Below are 17,893 nucleotides of genomic sequence, written 5' to 3'. Positions count from 1 at the left end.
TATTTTATCATGCTCAAAACTACATTATACTTTCTAAAAACAAATACACGTTTCGTTAGTATAATACATTTGAAAAAATAAACCTAAATATATATTTTTAACTATATATATATTTTACATATCTCGTTAATGTGTTAAGCCGCTCTGCGGAACTATATCATTTGGTGCAGTTGATAGTCTACCAATTAAGTCGACGCACTACGCGACCGGAAGTTGGTTAAACTGTTTATGTCTAGATGTTAACAACAGCGTCTTGAAATTCACTCGTTTAAAAAATAAAGTAAGGGAACATGTCCGATAACGAAGGAGAGTAAGTATATAGAATATTGTTATCTACATTTTTTTTTTTATTATTTTCTTATAAGTACAACGATGTATGTTGCATTTCTTTTTAGACTCAACGTAGGGACCTTCCATGTTCTCTGATTTTATGTTAACGTGGTGACCTTTTCATTTTTCTCCCAGCGAGAACACGAATCACGTTAACCAATCTATCTGGTTAAATTCGCTCACGTTGCCAAACACTCTCCACGTTTTCGTGTATTATTCTTTACTCTTATTACCTCTGCAGTTTTGATGATGGAGACTTTGATGACGCTGAAGAGGATGAGGGATTGGATGACCTGGAAAACGTTGAAGATGTGAGTTTGCTACCTATTTGTTCTTCCTAGTTAGCAAGGTATTAACTCTTAAAGTTAATAGTAAGTGTCATTGTATCTGGACAGATTTAAAGTGTTTTAGTAATCTCTTGTGATCTGTCATATTCATCTGATGCTTTTTATTTCACTACAGTCAATCCATTACTGTCTGTCACCTATTCAATGTTCAACAATTTCATAAATTCAAACTCAATTTATAAAAATTCTCCCAACCTCTTCCTCTTTGCGCTCTGTCTATTTCTTGTTGTCCTGAACTGTTACGAGGAGGATCAAGAGAATGTGAAGATCCTGCCTGCAGGGGAGGGGTCGCAGGCTAACCAGAAGAGGATCACAACCCAATACATGACCAAATATGAAAGGGCCAGGGTGCTGGGGACACGTGCCCTCCAGATAGCGTGAGTACACCTCAGCAGTGTTGCAATACGCTAGGAAAGTGAAACCTCCGCTTCTTTCTAGAAATTTCTTTCTGCCCTTGACTCCCTGTGAATACGGTCTATTAAAAAGAGCCCGTGTCAAGCCTCTTAGCTGAGAGCTAGTAACCATCTATGGGTGTCTCAAATGAACATTTTGGAAGTGAATTAAAATACGATATGGAGATGATCTTTCTCTCTTACATGGCTGTAATGCATATGTATGATTCCACCCATGTCTTGCCTTTACTCAAGACAGTCATTTGTCTAAAGGTGAATATCAATATTGAAACAGAGAAACTAGGACTCAACTAGCTAAAAAAAAAAAACTACCATAATACACATGACAACTGACTGCGTTCTAAATGATCAAATACGAACATAAAGCTAGCTGTTTTGGTACAGCATTACAACAAAACTTTCCAAAACCAACGTGAATCACAACTTTGAAGGATTCTTGGTGCCTACAGCATGGCTGACAAGATGTACAACAAAGGGAGAAAATGACAGCAGTGGACACGGAAGATAAATCTCCTCCTATGTGGATGCCATGTTCCCAGCATATTGCAACAGATGTTTATTTTTGCCACTACTACAGGTATCACTCTCCTTGTGCTCTTGCCATATTCTCTACCTCGGGTGTCAACTGCAGGTTTAGTTGGTGACCGGTAATCTGCTGAGTATGTGGAGCAATGTATAGTCTGTCTCTGTCATGTTGTCACTGTTCATAACTTTCTCTGTGATATAGGATGTGTGCCCCAGTCATGGTGGAGCTGGAGGGAGAGACAGACCCTCTGCAAATTGCCATGAAAGAGCTGAAGTAAGCTATGCTTAATCTTGTTTTTTTTCTAGTTCATGATGGAAGTAGTCTATACAGTTTGATACTTGGAGAGTGCCTGTTACTCTTCAGTATATGATTGAGTGTGTGACCGTTACAGGTGCAGGAAGATCCCCATCATCATCCGGCGGTACCTTCCTGATGGCAGTTATGAGGATTGGGGCTGTGACGAGCTCATCATCACAGACTGAGCCAGACCAAACCGGACTGCCAGAGGCAGGGCCATACCACCTCGCAACCCACTAGGCTGGTGTGAGTGCAAACTTTTGTTCCAGAAAGCATTAACACACCTTATTTAACTAGTCAGGGTCTATTTAAGACTACGATTCATTGATTAGTCAAATATTGTGTGTTACTGCTTGGCTGGAACAAATGCCTACATACATACTGGTTCTTTGCTATAACCTCACCTGCACTGGGCCAACCAGCTCTACAGGCAACCTGCAGAGTGAAGTCTTCAATTAATAAAACTTTTTACATTTTAGGCCTGTGACCCCTCCCACTGTATCTCCATTTATTTTGAAAGCATTGAAGCATGTACACTCTATGAAGTGAAAGTAGGGCTTCTAAAAGCTATGTGCTGTTATTACAGCTGTTATTCATAAGGGAGAATTGTAACTCATGTCTACATTTACATTGTCAGGAAAAAATGTAATTGTGATTATGAATAGTTTTATGACGGGGAAGAGCAGTTGTTGTGAAAGAGCTCTTTGTTTTATTGTTGTGATTAAATTGTTTTGTAAGAAAGTGATTAAATTGTTTTGTAAGAAAGTACTTTTTGTATTTTTCTTACCAACACAATTGACTTATTGCATGCAGGTCTCTGACTGTTTTTATAAGGTTTAAAGCAAAAAAAAGTATTTGGATTTTTTTATGCAGTGTTAATTGCAAAACATCTAATTAAATATCTGCTACAGATGGTGCAACTCAAATTAATTTGAGTGAATAGCTTGCTGAAACAATTTCAACTATGCTCTGAGCAAAATGTCTTTAAATAATCCTCCCAAGAACTGAGATTTCTAAGAGATCTGTGTTGATATCTCAGAAATATGACATAATATGTTTTTCTTGGAGGCTGGCTGAAGTACTGAGTCACACTGACATGACCCAAACACAATTATAGACTGAAGGATTGTGTGTTGGGTTTTACTGTATCAGTTGTCTTTTACTCTGTACTGTACAAAGCTCTTGCACCTAAATCTTCTGACTTGTACAGATAAAACACCTATCCAACCCAACACCCCAAATCGCATGGTTTCACAACAGTCAGTGTTCTTTCTCCAGTTTGAGTTCCACAGTCAAACAACTCTTTTATATTATCGTGAAAGTTGTACCCATACCTCCCAATGATGGACAGATACTGAAACTGACATGGCTCTCACCCTCTTACTTGTTCTATCTGCACACACTCAAACACACAAGCACAGTCAGTTCATTGTTTTAGTGGAAATGGTTTGTTACTGAGGTAACGATCCCTACCCAAGTTTTTGGGAGAGGGACCCTTGCCCAATTAGCATATTTGGGTGTAAAGGGGCCATGACACCCCAGTCTAGTTTTACTCTAGTCCTTACAGTGGGCCGACATTCTCCTATAGGCCGAAGGAGTAGAAAGAAAGCTGCTAGAAAGAGGATGAGGGATATTCCCAGGTCAAGCAGGAAGAAAATAGATCTTTGTCTTGGTCAACCAGGGCTGTGCAGTTTCTGGCCTGTGACGCTTTTTATAGGAAACCATTTCATTTTAGCCTTGTTCAACCATCCACATTTAATTTCTTAACTATATTTAGCGTGATTTAAGAGGTCCACAATGGGGAATGGCATTGGCGGTATCTTTTTTTTTTGCTTGTCTTTTTGGGTCTCAGTGAATTTGGAAGACTCCCTGCCTGAGGATGGCACAGCATATGGGACACAAGATCTTCACATGACCATTTCCTCAACCACAGAAAAGGGTGCATCGCTAGGGTAGATCCACTCTGATGATGGCGTACGTGCATAATGTCTGGCCTGGCCTACACTTACCTAACACCCTCCTGTGTTTTCTTGTCCCCCCATTCAACTCTGTTTGGAAACTTCTGTCCATTTTTATACCCATTCTATGAAACAACATTTGAATATCCTGCAGCCTCCCTCTTTTCCTCCACCATACAAGCATTTTGCCCACATCTCTATCTCTCTCCAGTTTTGGAACGTTTTAATCCCATTACAGTCCCAACCTGAGCAGGCAGGGGAGTTTGGGGATGGGTGGGGGTGCAGAGACTGTGCAGCCAGTATGAGAGTCCCTTTGTATCCCAGTGAGCTACAGGCCAGGCAGTTCTGGGTATGGCTCCCTCATTGCCCCGTTTCCCTCCACTCACTGCTTCCTCTCAATGGCTCTCTTTGTCTTACCAAAGTATCACACAGCCGATTAAATAGAGGGAATTAGAGTCAGGCTTAACCCACAACACACAATCACACACAAGCATGGACATAGGCATACACACACATGATTTAAACTGCTGAAGTGCGTGTAGTGGGACCGGTCAGAGCAGTGGACCATAGTGGGGTTCAGTGTTGTCTGTATGGTGCTGTGTAGCCTGTGCAAAGAACAGCAATATCCAGCAAAAGGGTTCTGTGCCTAGAGATCATGGATGACGGCTGCCATGGTTTTCAATATTCTGTAATCATACTCAGCCTAACTGAATTAGCCATGATCCATTCACTGAAATTGCTTTTGTTAAGTGTATGAAACAATGATTGAGTTACTCCAAGCGGTGCATAACTGCTGTTGTTACATCGCCTAGCCCAAGCCCTAACCCTAGCCTAATTCTGTAATGTGAGGAAAATAAGAAAATAATTCACTTTGGCAAGTAGCATTTATGGTATATTGGAATTCACTGTTTGTTGTCCAATGTCATCTTACCTTTCTCAGGGTAGCCGGTATAAAAACATTAGTGGAGACAGACTTTTACAAAAGCAGAAAGAATAGTTTTATTTAGTGTGAGAGGAATCCATTAGTCATCGTGTTGCTACGGTCTTGTTTCCACTAGTATTTCCAGGTTGTTTTGTTCTGCTGGCAACACTTACTGAGAAAACACCAAAACAACAATAACAGTCAAAAGTTTTCAACACGGTGAAGAAAACCTGTTAACAGCACATAAAAACATAATACCAGCAAATATAAATAATCATTGTAATATTCATAAGAACAAGCAATTCCTAAAGCAAGATGTAGGATTTAAAATGAAATGTCATGTGCTTCTTACACTCAAGACATAATGTACAAAAATGGCCCAAAAGTAGTTCTGGGCCAAAAGGAAGCACTACCATTATTTAAAATAATATAATTCAAATCACATATATTAGAATAAAGTAAACATACAAGGTATTATTTCACATTACAACATGAAGGGGCATCCAACTTTAACTACAGGTACTGTTATTTTGGGGTTGTCTCTTGGTACCTCTCTTTAGAAAATAACCCTTTGGATTGTTGCTATTCTGTTGCAAACAAGGGGTTAGTATTTCATGACATAAAGGCCAGTTTGAGATCTTACCCTCTGTAGACTCGAGAACTCATTCATGCATGCTGTTAATCACTCAATCTCAGGCAACTGTGTTTCTGTGATGGCATTTCAGAAAAGCCATAAACAGGTAGCAAAAATGTTACAACAGCTATCTACAAATCAAACATTTTACACTGAATATGGTACACTGAGTGTACAAAACATTAGGAACACCTTCCTAATATTAAGTTGCAGCCCCTTTTGCCCTCAGAACAGCCTCAATTCGCTGGGGCATGGACTACAAGGTGTCAAGCATTCCACAGGGATGCTGGCCCATGATGACTCCAATGATTCCCGCAGTTGTGTCAAGTTGGCTGGATGTCCTTTGGATGGTGGACCATTCATGATACACACGGGAAACTGAAACTGTTGAGCATGAAAAACCCAGCAGCGTTGCAGTTCTTCACACATTCAAACCAGGACGCCTGGCACCTAGTACCATACCCGGTTCAAAGGCACTTTAAATTTTTGTCTTGCCCATTCACCCTCTGAATGGTACACAGCCCCTGTCTCAATTGTCTCAAGGCTTAAAAATCCTTCTTAAACATGTCTCCTACCCTTCATCTACACTGATTGAAGTGTATTTAACAGGTGACATCAATAAGGGATCATCGCTTTCACCTGGTCAGTCTATGTCATGGAAAGAGCAGGTGTTCCTACTGTTTTGTACACTCAGTGTATAGACACATTTTAAATGTCAAACAATGAAGACAAAAGTGAGGGCAGTGGTGCAGACGTTCAGTGTAGTGATGGCAAAACATTGGCAATATAATGACATTAATAGTCAAGATTATAACAATGAAAATAATGTATTATGTCTACTGAAGATACATACTTAATGACCTCAATTTTGGTTAATAGAAGATGATTATATCAAATCATTATGTAGTATTGTCTTCTTATTCACTATTCAGTTTTGAAATGTTCTGTGTTAAAGAGACAATGCTGAATCAACATAATAGTCAGTGCCATGGGAAAAAAATATTCAGGTTGATAAATCAATATAGTGTTGAGGGTATGTCACCAAAGAGCTGTAATCAGGTCAGAAAGAAAAATGTGTTGTACTTAATTCAACATCAATGTAGTACTGTAATACAGTGTCATACAGAGAGAAACAACTTAAATAATGTTTCTCTTTCTTTAAAGTTTTGGTTTCAAAACATTGGTCATTTTAATTTATAAAACATTTGTTTTCTGGACTGTATGCCCTTTGTTATAGATATACAGTATATTCCAATTACAACATAGGCAACTTATATGCACGCGCATTCTGTATGTCATTTCGCAGACAAATGTATCCAAAGAGACTTAGTCATGTGAGCATACATTTTACGTATGCGGTTCAGTCGATACAAGAAATTGTAGGAAATATACCTCTAGGCCAATCACAGAATATGTCATTGATTATATATTGGATATTGTGTTACATCATGTAATTCCTCTGTTTTAAACATGCCTGAGATGTAGATGTATGGGCTAGCACTGGCACTCTGTACTGTTGACATCTTTACATCATAAAACCATTTCAATGATAAGCCTCTAGATTTGAATACGGATTTGATTTATTCTCTTATCCAACCCTCCGAGTACTCAATATTGAAGTTATACACCACACGTTACCCCATAAAATCATCTGATTTCCATTCCTCCTTGGACCCTACAGGCCTTCCTGCATCTGGGCCAGACCAGAAGGGGATTCCATCGCCCCACTGCCTCCAACCCAGGTCTCCTCCGCTCTGTGGGTCTGCCGTTGGGGCCAAATCTGCACCAGAGCCTTCTGCTCCCGGTCTTTGTCAGGGCCGCGACAGGGTGGTGTAGACCGGCTGCTCCCAGTGCGTGGGGCTGTGTGACTGTGGCATGCTGGACGGGTCAGTGATGGCTGTGTACAGGGGCCTCTGTGTGGGCCCCATGTAGGAGAAGGCAGAGTACAGCCCTGAGGCCTGGCTGGAGTGGGCGTAGTAGGATCCCGAGGCCTGGTGGTCAGCATACTCTGCAAACTGGGCCCTGGAGGCCAGCGAGGGGAAAGCAGAGCTGTAGTGGGGCAGGCTGAGGGGAGTGTAGGTGACATGGGAACCCCCTGAGGATGCTTCAGAAAAGTGACCCCCCGAGCTGGCCTCACTCTTAATCTGGGCCTTGGAGGGGTCGGAGCCCAGAGGTGAGGCATGATGCTGCTGGTGCTGCTTGGATAGCCACGCTGCAGAGTGTCCACTGGCCACGGCCAGGGCAGAGGAGATACCGTAGGCATAGGGAGATGCAGAGGACCCTGCTGCTGCCGCAGACCCAACACTCTGTCCGATCCCCGGGTGCCCATTGGGGGGCAGGTACTGGTCAAACTCGTTCACATCAAAGGGCTCCATGTTGGCCATCACCTCGTGGCTGATCTCACCGATGTCCACGTTTCCGAAATCAATGTGTGGTTTGCCTGACCCTGATCCAGAGCCACCCTCTGTTCCTACCCCCATTCCCCCACGGGAGCTCCCTGCTCCACCGCCCTCCCGCTTCCCATCGCCCGACTTCCCAGACTGGAGCTCCGTCTTGGGGGTGGTGGGTGGTGTAGGAGGGCTGTGGCTCTGGCCTGTGGGGAGACACAAAGCAGAGTTATTGTCAGCCTGGCTTGTGGTGTATTATTTAGAATGGGGATGTGTGACAAACTGCATCGATAGGGCTGGTCAGACTCTGTGGCATACCTGCAGTATGTGGGTGGTGTCCATCAGCCAGAGGAGACCCTGCCCCCCTAACGTGGGCAGCCACGTCCAGGTGGAGGCTCTTGTAGTGCGATTGGCTGTGGCTGACTTCACCCTCAGAGTGGCCGTCAGCTTCAGAGCCGGAGCCGGGTTTGCCATTCTTTCGGCGGCGTGGCTGGTACTTGTACTCCGGGTAGTCCTTCTTGTGCTGCTTCCTCAGCCTCTCCGCCTCCTCGATGAAAGGCTTCTTATCACTCTCATTCAAGAGCCTATGAGGGAGAAAATCGTTTTTGAAACAACAATGATAGAACATTTTAATTTCAGTCAGGAGTTCAAGTTCAAACCCCCGAGCTGACAAGGTACAAATCTGTCGTTCTTCCCCTGAACAGGCAGTTAACCCACTGTTCCTAGGCCGTCATTGAAAATAAGAATTTGTTCTTAACTGACTTGCCTAGTTAAATAAAGGTAAAATAAAAACATTTAAAAAGTAGAGGTGTTTTGTGCTGCTGATTTGATGCATGTGTCAAACTCTAATACATTCAGCCATTCTGTTTGAATGAGGAAATTACAGTAGTCTGAGAACATTTAACAGCATGTATTTTGATAATATGATGACCGTTATGTGTGTGTTAAGATAACAGTGACACAGTGCTGGTTCCTTTGACACCTCCACATCCCAGAGGTCAATAACCCTGGCCAACTCCAATAGAAGAATGACATTTTATTTACCAGGTGGTCTGTGTCAACTAGGACACATCACCTTTTATATTCAATCTACTAAGTATTCTAGTATTTTACTTTTTTTAAATGTCTAACTGGTGTAATGGCAACACACATACAAAATGATGCTATTCTCCTTGATTAGCATTAAAACATTTTTAGAAAATATTTCTACTGTGGAGATTATTTCTACCGTCAGTTTTGCCTCTGAAACATTCATTTGATTTTCATCTCGTTCTAAATCGAATCCGCCATCTGCACAACTGCATCAGAAAACCTGCCCACACCAGGGGATTTTCGGCTGGACTGTAATGAAATGAAGACACAGGCGAAAGATGCATCCTGTGCACGTAACATAAATCCATATTACTGATGGTGGAGTCAGGGGGACTGGCATGAGAAAACACTGACCTTTGAGACTCCCAGTTCAGCATGTTTCTCGGTCAATTATACAATCAAGCGCAGGCTCAAGGTCAAGTCTTTATCTAATTAATGTTGCCTCCTTATAAGGTTAATGAATTAGCCTCTCTGGGCCTTCCAATCAGTCTGACCTAGCAACAGTCCTCCATATCTGTGTTAAAGGCTGACTGAACTAACCATTCAACCCGTTGACCAGTAAAATCTTGGATATGTTTAGGTTCTTTAATATGGCGCTCTCAATTACAAATGACAGGGCTGTAAAAGTGTATATCTGACAATGGTCTGTGCTTTAAAATATATAGATGAGGGGATTACAAAAACCTCAGTGATTCCCACTGCAGCCATCTCCCTCCACCATGAATTAAGTAGGTTATGAAATTGGGCATATCCAGTCACTATAATGTGAATACAAAAGAACACATGTTTTTTGTTTTCTGTAGGCTACATAATCAACATAATTATGATTATTTTTAATTAGGTTGTAGGGCTTTTACAAGCTTTATTCTGAGCTGGTAGAATATTATTTTAACATATCTCAGCTAATTTGATTGAGAAACTCATTGCTGTAAAGAAGGGAACATGCCTTGAAAAATCTAAGATCTGTGACTTTTTAAGTTGTTTTTATGTTTTATGGGTCCATAATTCAAGTCTACTGTAGCATGAGGTGTCCTTTGAACTTTTGACCCAGGATGTTGTGACTAAGAACGCATTTGAACTTGTGTAACCCTGGATGTTTATTGTTGTTTACCAAAGCGGACCGACGCTGTAATAAACGCGTTCCCTTACCTCCATAGTTTCCCGAGGGTTTTGCTGAGCTCCGCGTTGTGGAGGTGGGGATACTGGTCTGCCAGTTTTCTCCGTGCGGCCTGTGCCCACACCATGAAGGCGTTCATAGGCCTTTTCACGTGCGGCTTGCTTTTGCTGCTGGAGTTTACACGCACAGGCATTGGCACGAGAGTCCAGTCGTAGCCGTTCAGCACCTGGCTCACTGCCTCGCGGATACCAATAGGAAAGCGATCGTCGTCTTCATCGGACTTGATGGAAATCCCGCCAGCTACATCGGATAGGGCGTCGTCGCCGATCCCTGGCAGCTGGGGCTGCGGACCGGATAGGGGGGAGTCTCCTCCGCCTGCTGCACTGGAGGAGTGACCCGGTGACAAGGAGTGACCGTCGTCCGAGACTCCCGGACTCATTTCTAACTCAGATAAACTCTGCTCCTCTCCCGACATCTTTCCTCTCTTCCAAGAAAGCTTCCTCCCTCAGGTGAGTAACAGAACGTGCACAGGGTGTAGTTTCTTGGCCTATGGGTGTTCAACGACTAATCCTAGGCCTATCCCTATGTCTGAACTAATGATGAAGTTCACCCTTTCTCAGGAATATAAACTCTGCCTGTTTAAAACGAAAGGATTGCTTCTGTCACTCGAGGTCTCCTTTATATAAACTCCCAGTCAGTCTCAACTCTCAGTCTACGTTCTAAAATTCTGTTTGGATTCCTCATCAAAGTTCTTTCCATCCGTGTTGCTGGTATCTTACGCTGAGCGCGTATTGTGGATCCCAGTTTACCTGTTGATTCCCACCTCTTGCTCCAGTAGAACAGTGTCCTCTCCCTTGCAGTCTTTGAAATTGTAGTCCTTTATCTAAATACTGCAAAGGACATAAAGTAGAGTATGTATTAGAAAACAATACCCTAGTGAGTGAAATATAGAACATATTATTAAACTGGGTGGTTTGAGCCCTGAATGCTGATTGGCTGACAGCCTTGATATATCAGACCATATACCACCACAGGTATGACAAAACATGTATTTGTACTGCTCTAATTACATTGTAACCAGTTTATAATAGCAATAAGGCACCTCTGGGTTTGTGGTACATTGTTTGCTCAGAATACTTTCATTTAATTAGCATATAAAGGATGTAATAAAAATTATTCGGAATTAGGATATAGAAGTGAATCTGAAGCCCATACAGTTAGTGCAGACGGTCTGTTATTCTAGCCCAGGCCTCGACTCCTGCTAACAAGCTACTGTTTAAGGTTTGGCACTTATTGCAAGCTCCCCAGAGAGAAAGTGTTGGAATAATATGAGCCCGCACCAGCACAGGGCTTCGATTTATACCTCGGAGCTCTTAGATAAACACGGGCTGGCGCTGGAAATATAAATCGCGTGGGTACGTGTGTATGCGCGTGTGTGAATTGGACACTGTCTGTTTGAAAAAGGTATAGGCTATGTGTCTGTATGCGACCTATTGGGGTCAAATGTGTAGTTTTGTCCATAGAATCAACGCCCGCCTGTGTAGGCCAACACGACCTTGACGTTTTGATTAAGCGAACTTGTGAACTGTAATAACAAACTATAGGCTGTGTGTTTTAGAATTGATTTAATCGTTGAATCAGTCATATTGTAGAAGTTAAATTCATAATGCTTGTCTCTCTAGTGCCTAATTGATCCTTTGTAACATTTGGATGCCACTGACATACTGGTGGTGAATTATCAGAGCATTGGCGGGACTGTGCCATCTCATCTTGTACCTCAACCACGTCCTGTTGTGCACCTGGTGGTCACATATACCCCCCCCCCCAATCCTTTCTGTACGCCGATTTGTTATCCTGTCCACGCACATAGCTGTTGCCCCCATGATAGTGTTACTGTTACATTGGTCAGTAGGGAGAAGAGCATGGGGTGTGGTAATGCTGCTTCCTTTGCCACTGCCCAAATGTGTTTAATTACAGCCGTATTAGGCCTAATGGATCGCATTGCAACGCCGTCATCTTGCAAAGAGATTTGACCGGTGCGTTTTAGTCAATAAGGTTTTGACTAATACCAAAATGCAGGTTAGACGTTCCCTTTCGTGGCTCTCATCCAGCAATAGCGCGCCTACTAGTATTTTCTTGAATAGTTGGACCATATGTCTGTTACGTTGAAGCGTATTAATACATCTCTGGCACGGATGTTAATCTGAATAGGCCTATGTCCGTATGGGTAACTGCGCTCGCAACAAACGATCTCCAATTGCGCGTCCGCATAAGAGGCTATGGGCCTACTTTTCATATGACAGGAGGACACTCACACAGGCTACTTAGAATAAAATATTGAAGCTTTATACACTATTTATACAAAAGTATGAGGACACCCCATCAATTTAGTGGATTCGCTATTTTAGCCACACCTGTTGCTGACAAAAAAGATCGCTGCCATTGTACTCTGGAGCAGTGGAAAGGTGCTCTCTGGAGTGATGAATCACGCTTCACCATTTGGCAGCCTAATGGACTGGGTTTGGAAGATACCCGAATGAATAGTGACAACTGTAAAGTTTGGTGGAGGAGGAATAATGGTCTGGGGTTGTTTTTCATGATTCGGGCTCCTTAATTACAGTGAAGGGAAATCTTAACGCTACAGCATACAATGACATTCCAGACGATTCTATGCTTCCAACTTTGTGGCAACAGTTTGGGGAAGTCCCTTTCCTGTTTAAGCATGACAATGCCCCTGTGCACAAAGCGAGGTCCATACAGAAATGGTTTGTCGAGATCAGTGTGGAAGAACTTGATTGACCTGCACAGAGCCCTGACCTCAACCCCATCGAACACCTTTGGGATGAATTGGAACTACGACTGCGAGCCAGGCTGAATGGAAGCAAGTCCCCGCAGCAATGTTCAAACATCTAGTGGAAAGCCTTCCCAGAAGAATGGAGGCTGTTATTGCAGCAAAGGGGGGACCAACTCAATATTAATGCCCATGGTTTTGAAATTAGATTTTCGAAGACCGGGTGTCCACATACTTTTGGTCATGTAGTGTATGTATAGGCTAATAACGGGTTTGTAATGGACATATAAGGCGACAATAATTGATGACAACTCCGGTCTTGGTGCGCTCGCCCATTCGAGTTGGTTGCAGAGAGAACAGAGTTCCTATGTGATTCAATATTGACCATTTCTTTCAATTAGCTTTTTTTTTTTACAAATAAAGTATTTTCACCAGGTTGTCCTTCAGATTAGTTCAGAACTATGAAAGACACGCGGTTTAAAGCAGGAGTTAAATGCCCATTTTTGCTCGTCCACATTGAAAACTCGTATCTAATTTATTGTCAATATAGGCTCTACTGTATATATATATATTATGTAGCCTACAGTATATTGATTGTTCTCAACATTCCTCTTAAATTGGTGTTTATGATGTCTAACTTTCCATCAGTTAGACTTTTTTCTATATCAACCGTCATTAATTTACATGAAAGAAGTGGACTCCAAAGCCCTTCTTATCGCTTGACCTAACAATACATTTCCCTTGATTTACGAAAATATTTTCCCATTATTGATGCTGTAGTCTCTTTCCCTTAGTTAGTTGTAACGTGTTCATTCATTATAATAAAATAAAAAACGTTAACATATCCAGAAATATGGCATAGCCTATCTGAATCTGCGATTTTAAAAAATTCCAAAACAATTGTCTCTAAACAATTGAATAAAACGTGCCAATTTGAGTTTTATCGTGAATTTGGCCTTAGAGTTTGTGTTCTGATGCAGGTCTAGAATATTGTATGCATTGAACAGGTTGTTGGCACGAACCACTGATCAGAGATGACGAGAACACGACCAGCTTTTAACGCATTACGAAATGGATGATCCTGGTGACTAACTTTCTCTCAATGAATGAGTATATCAGTCAACCTGTAAATACTCACGAATAAATAGGCATAATACTTGTCAAATGCCTCATATCGTTGAAAATAGTCCCATGCGTCATGACTTTTGGGATAGTCAGTAGATGTAATTAAGGAGTCAAATGTTGCTGTTAATGGGAAAAGTTTCGTTGATTTAAACTTGAACTCGATCGATCTCCTGACGTTATAAAACTATATTTTTCACTGGTCTATAAATAATTGTATCTTCGAAAGGACCATTTATGACAAGGCACACCTAAACGGAATACATAACTTTGAAGCTGGTTCATAATTGAAATTGTATGTCAGTAGGCCTATTTGTATTAACCTATATAGTCTGTAACATACACTTGCAAAATATATATATAATATATTGCTGGGATGCGTATTAAACATGTATTTCTCCTGCCAGTCACGATAATCATATCCTGCTATAACAGAGCAGGCGATGCCCACTTTACACGGCAGGATTATCCATTTTAAATGTAACAATAATAATATGGTAATAGTTATAATGATAATAGCCTAATAATAATAGTCTAATAATTTAAATAAAACAATGATTTAGAAAAGATGTAGGTGTAATACATCATTTCTAACTGCACAATTTAGACGAACTTTATGGCTTGATTATTTGACAAATGAAAGAACGAGAGAGAGAGAGAGAGAACAGCAGAGACAGGAAAGTATTTCAAAAGCTAAGCGCCTTACTTCAGTAATGAAAAATGAGGTCGCCCGCTTTGCACGAGAGTCCGTGTGTTCCCGAGTTTCCAAAGTGACGCTCGCGCTCACTCCCTAGCCCCCTCGCTCGCGCTGCCCTTCTATGAATGCCTGCTCTGTGTCGCGCCGGGGCTTAAAGAGCTCCGTTGTGTGAGGAAAAATACAAAAGTGGGGGGAAAAGTCTTAAAGGAGCAGCAAACTTACACGCATGCAACACCGGCAATCAATGTGATTGGTCGATTATTATTTTTGCTCAGTTTCCTGCAGGGTAGGATCTCACTGTCAAAATTAGCATCAATATTATGCCAATTTTACGCCTACCTGAATAATGTGGAGACGATTCGATTGTTTTGGTTAGGTAATGTAAATGTAAATGTAGGTAGGCTACTGATCTATTTCTAGGCTGCAGTGCCATTTGGGTTTGGGTATTTCAGACTTCTCAAAAGCAATATCTAGCCTATGGAAAATCCCTTCTGTTGGGAAAATGTATGTGATATCATCCATATTTGGGGTGTGCTACTTTTTGACCCTCTTGTGGTGATCAGAGTAGGGCAATTCCAATGTGGAACACAAAAATATCCGTTTTCTATGAACATTTGTTAAGATTAAAAACTATAATTCAGTAAGAAATATATGTTTTTCTACGTTGTGATTTTTCAGATCCATGTTATTCTCATACGTCATTATAGCCATTACAGATTGGGTAGCAGATTTTGATTTAACGATTTAATGTGATGGATGATTTATATTATTGATTTGGAATTAGGGATTCCATCTCTAAATGTAGGCATAGCCTAAATATCTATATAATGCTCAAATCATAAAATAGCAATGTTGACTATGATATTTGTCATGTTAAATGTATTGGAGAGGGATATTAGCGGCATGCGCAATGAGAAATTTTCATTTGCAAAAGCTTATAGGGCCACACCAAAAAGAGACCATAAAAACATAAGTCATCACTCAATTTCAAATAAACAATGATTTGGGTTTCTGAATAATTCATAAGGCCTTTATTATAAATAGGACTACCGGCTAGCCTTATGTGCATTTACGCATGAGGTACATTGATATTTACCAAACTCCACAATCACCTTGAACGCGTTCCCATGGATAAATGTTTTCGTCTTATTGTTATTATTATTATAAGCCATATTTGTTTTGTAGAAGGAGCCTATTCTCTGATGTTATCAAATGTAATTTATTTTCCTGTTTCTGCATTTCCTGTTGGTGGTGTGAATTTGCATTTGATTTGAATGATAGGCTACATGATGTACTGTGCCCCACAGGAGCTTGTCCAGCATCCTGTCACTCACATCACTGGATACACGCGTCAACAACTGACTTTGATGTGTCTCTTCTTATCCTGTTTGAAGTGATGTCCGGGGACATCAACTAAATTAGAAGCGGGGTCTCAGGAGAACACACTGATGCTTTGTTTTTGCACGCTCATATCAGAGTCCCTCCCTCAGAGTCCCTCAGAGTCCCTCTAATTTAGATATCGATTTTACGCACGTTTTACGCACACAAACTAGGCTAAGTGAACAGTTGGCCTATAGGCATTTATCTCTTGATATTTTGTGTTAGATTAACTTAAATTTCACTGACATTGGTTTGTTGGATAGAGCATCAACGTTGGCCTACAGTAGACTATCCAGTGCAGGCGAACACTGCGCTACTTCATCCTATGTGTGAGTTTTATAATTGCATCAGTGCGCAGTCACTTAGATACACAGAACACACATTTAAAACCAAACAGCATTTGGAGAAAATATAGAAAGTAGTGATGGGGGGTATAATGTGTCGAACGCACACAAATACATGCGCTGTTCTTTTCAACAATGACCCCTTGTATTTCCTTCTCCCGACACTACCCCCTCATCCCCAAAAAATCCCTTATTTGTTCATTATCCATGAATGTTGACTGTGATAAGGGAATCCTAACCATGAGTGAATCTCTCTGTCTGGTTCTCTCTCCCTCTCTCGCCCTTTCATTCCCTCTCTCCTCTTCTCTTTGCGCCCTTTGTTTTATCTCAGGTGAATTGTAATCATGTGATCAAACGAACACCCCCTTCCATTATCCCCTTAAAATGAAAAAATGAGGAACAAAAAACAGTTCTGTGTATATAAAAAAGAAAAAGATAAAAAGTCATGTCTCCGTTTAGTGCGTCTCTTTGTCTGGGTCTCAGCAAACGCTCACATATAGGGGAAAATGCTCCAAGACCTCTACTTTGCTTATGGATCTCTGTCGCACTGTCCGGCTCTTGAGAGGGGGACATTTAAAATGCAACTCCGGTGGACTGGCTGGTCCTTCAGGATTTGTGGCCTGGCCGCAACATTGAAGTGAGTTTTTGTGAGTGTGCAGTAAAGATTGGGAGAACATCAGGAATTAATGGCGTTTGGGGGTGAAAAGACTAGCCTATTACTGCTCTTTTCATGTCAATATTTAGCCTACATTTTGTAAGGCGCGAATATTTGAGAAATACGTGTGATTCGTATAATTTCTGAGCCTCAGTGTTTGGTATGTCTATTATGTATTATACATTTGTTGTTATAAGCTAAGGATGTTGTAATGCAAAACGTTCCGAAAGATACACTTCATGTACGTGGTTAGTGTTTCTTTATCGAAATCAATATCCCGTAAGGACCCAGCATTTGTGTGTGATTGTGTTGTGATTTATTGAAGTGAATTAAGAGGGAGAGAAAAGCCAGGTGAACATATCTGTGGTCGCATGTGTCGAATCGTTGTTGTTTAAATATTTATTTTTAACTGCACCGTCACGACATTACATTTTATATTCTTCACTAGGCAAATTATAATATTTTATCGAAAGAAAAAATGTATTAAATTATGTATTTAACAAAGAATATGCTTCCATGCAATTTGGTTGATTAGCCTAATGTTAAAGTTTAATTTAGCTGGTTTCTTAATTAATTGTGTAAACATTTAGTAGCCTAGACGATTGGCGTAGGTTAATAGAAGGTCTTTGTTCAAAATAACTCGGAATAGTTAGACATGGTTATATCGTTATAATCGATTCTCTTATAACATCAGGTGAACTATTATCAATGCGATTTGTTTTTGTTGGTTTGCTTTTAGGCCTAACAATAAGTCATTTCACAATTAGTCAAACTCTTATGAAAACTCCGCGTCTAATCCATCTATCTACCAACCTGGCCCCATTCCATCATGGCCACCGAATCATCAACCTCATTCCTAATTGGCATACATCACTCTTAAC

The 17,893-nt window shown here is 41.1% G+C and overlaps 2 protein-coding genes and 1 long non-coding RNA gene across 4 annotated transcripts in view; 2 read left to right on the top strand and 1 right to left on the bottom strand.

Annotated features, from left to right (window-relative positions):
- The first annotated feature begins 170 nt into the window (after positions 1-170).
- Positions 171-2,828, top strand: LOC123998578 (DNA-directed RNA polymerases I, II, and III subunit RPABC2). Of its 2 annotated transcripts, none has more exons than XM_046303559.1 (5): positions 171-310; positions 572-641; positions 927-1,054; positions 1,818-1,889; positions 2,008-2,828. In XM_046303559.1, the coding sequence occupies exons 1-5, from the start codon at positions 291-293 to the stop codon at positions 2,096-2,098; spliced, it is 381 nt and encodes a 126-aa protein (XP_046159515.1). In that variant the 5' UTR covers positions 171-290; the 3' UTR covers positions 2,099-2,828. The 2 variants fall into 2 exon arrangements, with proteins under 2 accessions (XP_046159515.1, XP_046159514.1); XM_046303558.1 differs by having other exon boundaries at positions 924-1,054.
- Positions 2,829-5,728: 2,900 nt separating this feature from the next.
- On the bottom strand, positions 5,729-14,752 carry LOC123998575 (transcription factor Sox-10-like). The gene is made up of 4 exons (XM_046303557.1): positions 14,643-14,752; positions 10,056-10,913; positions 8,133-8,398; positions 5,729-8,020 (listed from the first exon to the last, which is right to left on the bottom strand). The coding sequence occupies exons 2-4, from the start codon at positions 10,496-10,498 to the stop codon at positions 7,239-7,241; spliced, it is 1,491 nt and encodes a 496-aa protein (XP_046159513.1). The 5' UTR covers positions 10,499-10,913; positions 14,643-14,752; the 3' UTR covers positions 5,729-7,238.
- Positions 14,753-16,789: 2,037 nt separating this feature from the next.
- Positions 16,790-17,893, top strand: part of LOC123998576 — a 38,166-nt gene continuing 37,062 nt past the window's right edge. The window contains exon 1 of the long non-coding RNA XR_006832287.1: positions 16,790-16,994. This is a non-coding gene — a long non-coding RNA (uncharacterized LOC123998576). The remainder of the gene's footprint in view (positions 16,995-17,893) is intronic.

Source organism: Oncorhynchus gorbuscha, linkage group LG16, assembly GCF_021184085.1.
Source record: "Oncorhynchus gorbuscha isolate QuinsamMale2020 ecotype Even-year linkage group LG16, OgorEven_v1.0, whole genome shotgun sequence".
NCBI classification, from domain to species: domain Eukaryota; kingdom Metazoa; phylum Chordata; class Actinopteri; order Salmoniformes; family Salmonidae; genus Oncorhynchus; species Oncorhynchus gorbuscha.
The sequence above is the reverse complement of the archived record's forward strand: the minus strand, read 5'-3'. Positions and strand labels throughout refer to the sequence as shown.

Coding starts and splice junctions, on each gene's coding strand:
- LOC123998578 (XM_046303558.1), top strand. CDS start 291: ATGTCCGATAACGAAGGAGA. Junction 642..923: donor ACCTGGAAAACGTTGAAGAT/GTGAGTTTGCTA, acceptor AACTGTTACGAG/GAGGATCAAGAGAATGTGAA. Junction 1,890..2,007: donor ATTGCCATGAAAGAGCTGAA/GTAAGCTATGCT, acceptor TGACCGTTACAG/GTGCAGGAAGATCCCCATCA.
- LOC123998575 (XM_046303557.1), bottom strand. CDS start 10,498: ATGTCGGGAGAGGAGCAGAGTTTATCTGAGTTAGAAATGAGTCCGGGA. Junction 8,399..10,055: donor ACCCTCGGGAAACTATGGAG/GTAAGGGAACGC, acceptor TCTCCCTCATAG/GCTCTTGAATGAGAGTGATA. Junction 8,021..8,132: donor ACACCACCCACATACTGCAG/GTATGCCACAGA, acceptor GTCTCCCCACAG/GCCAGAGCCACAGCCCTCCT.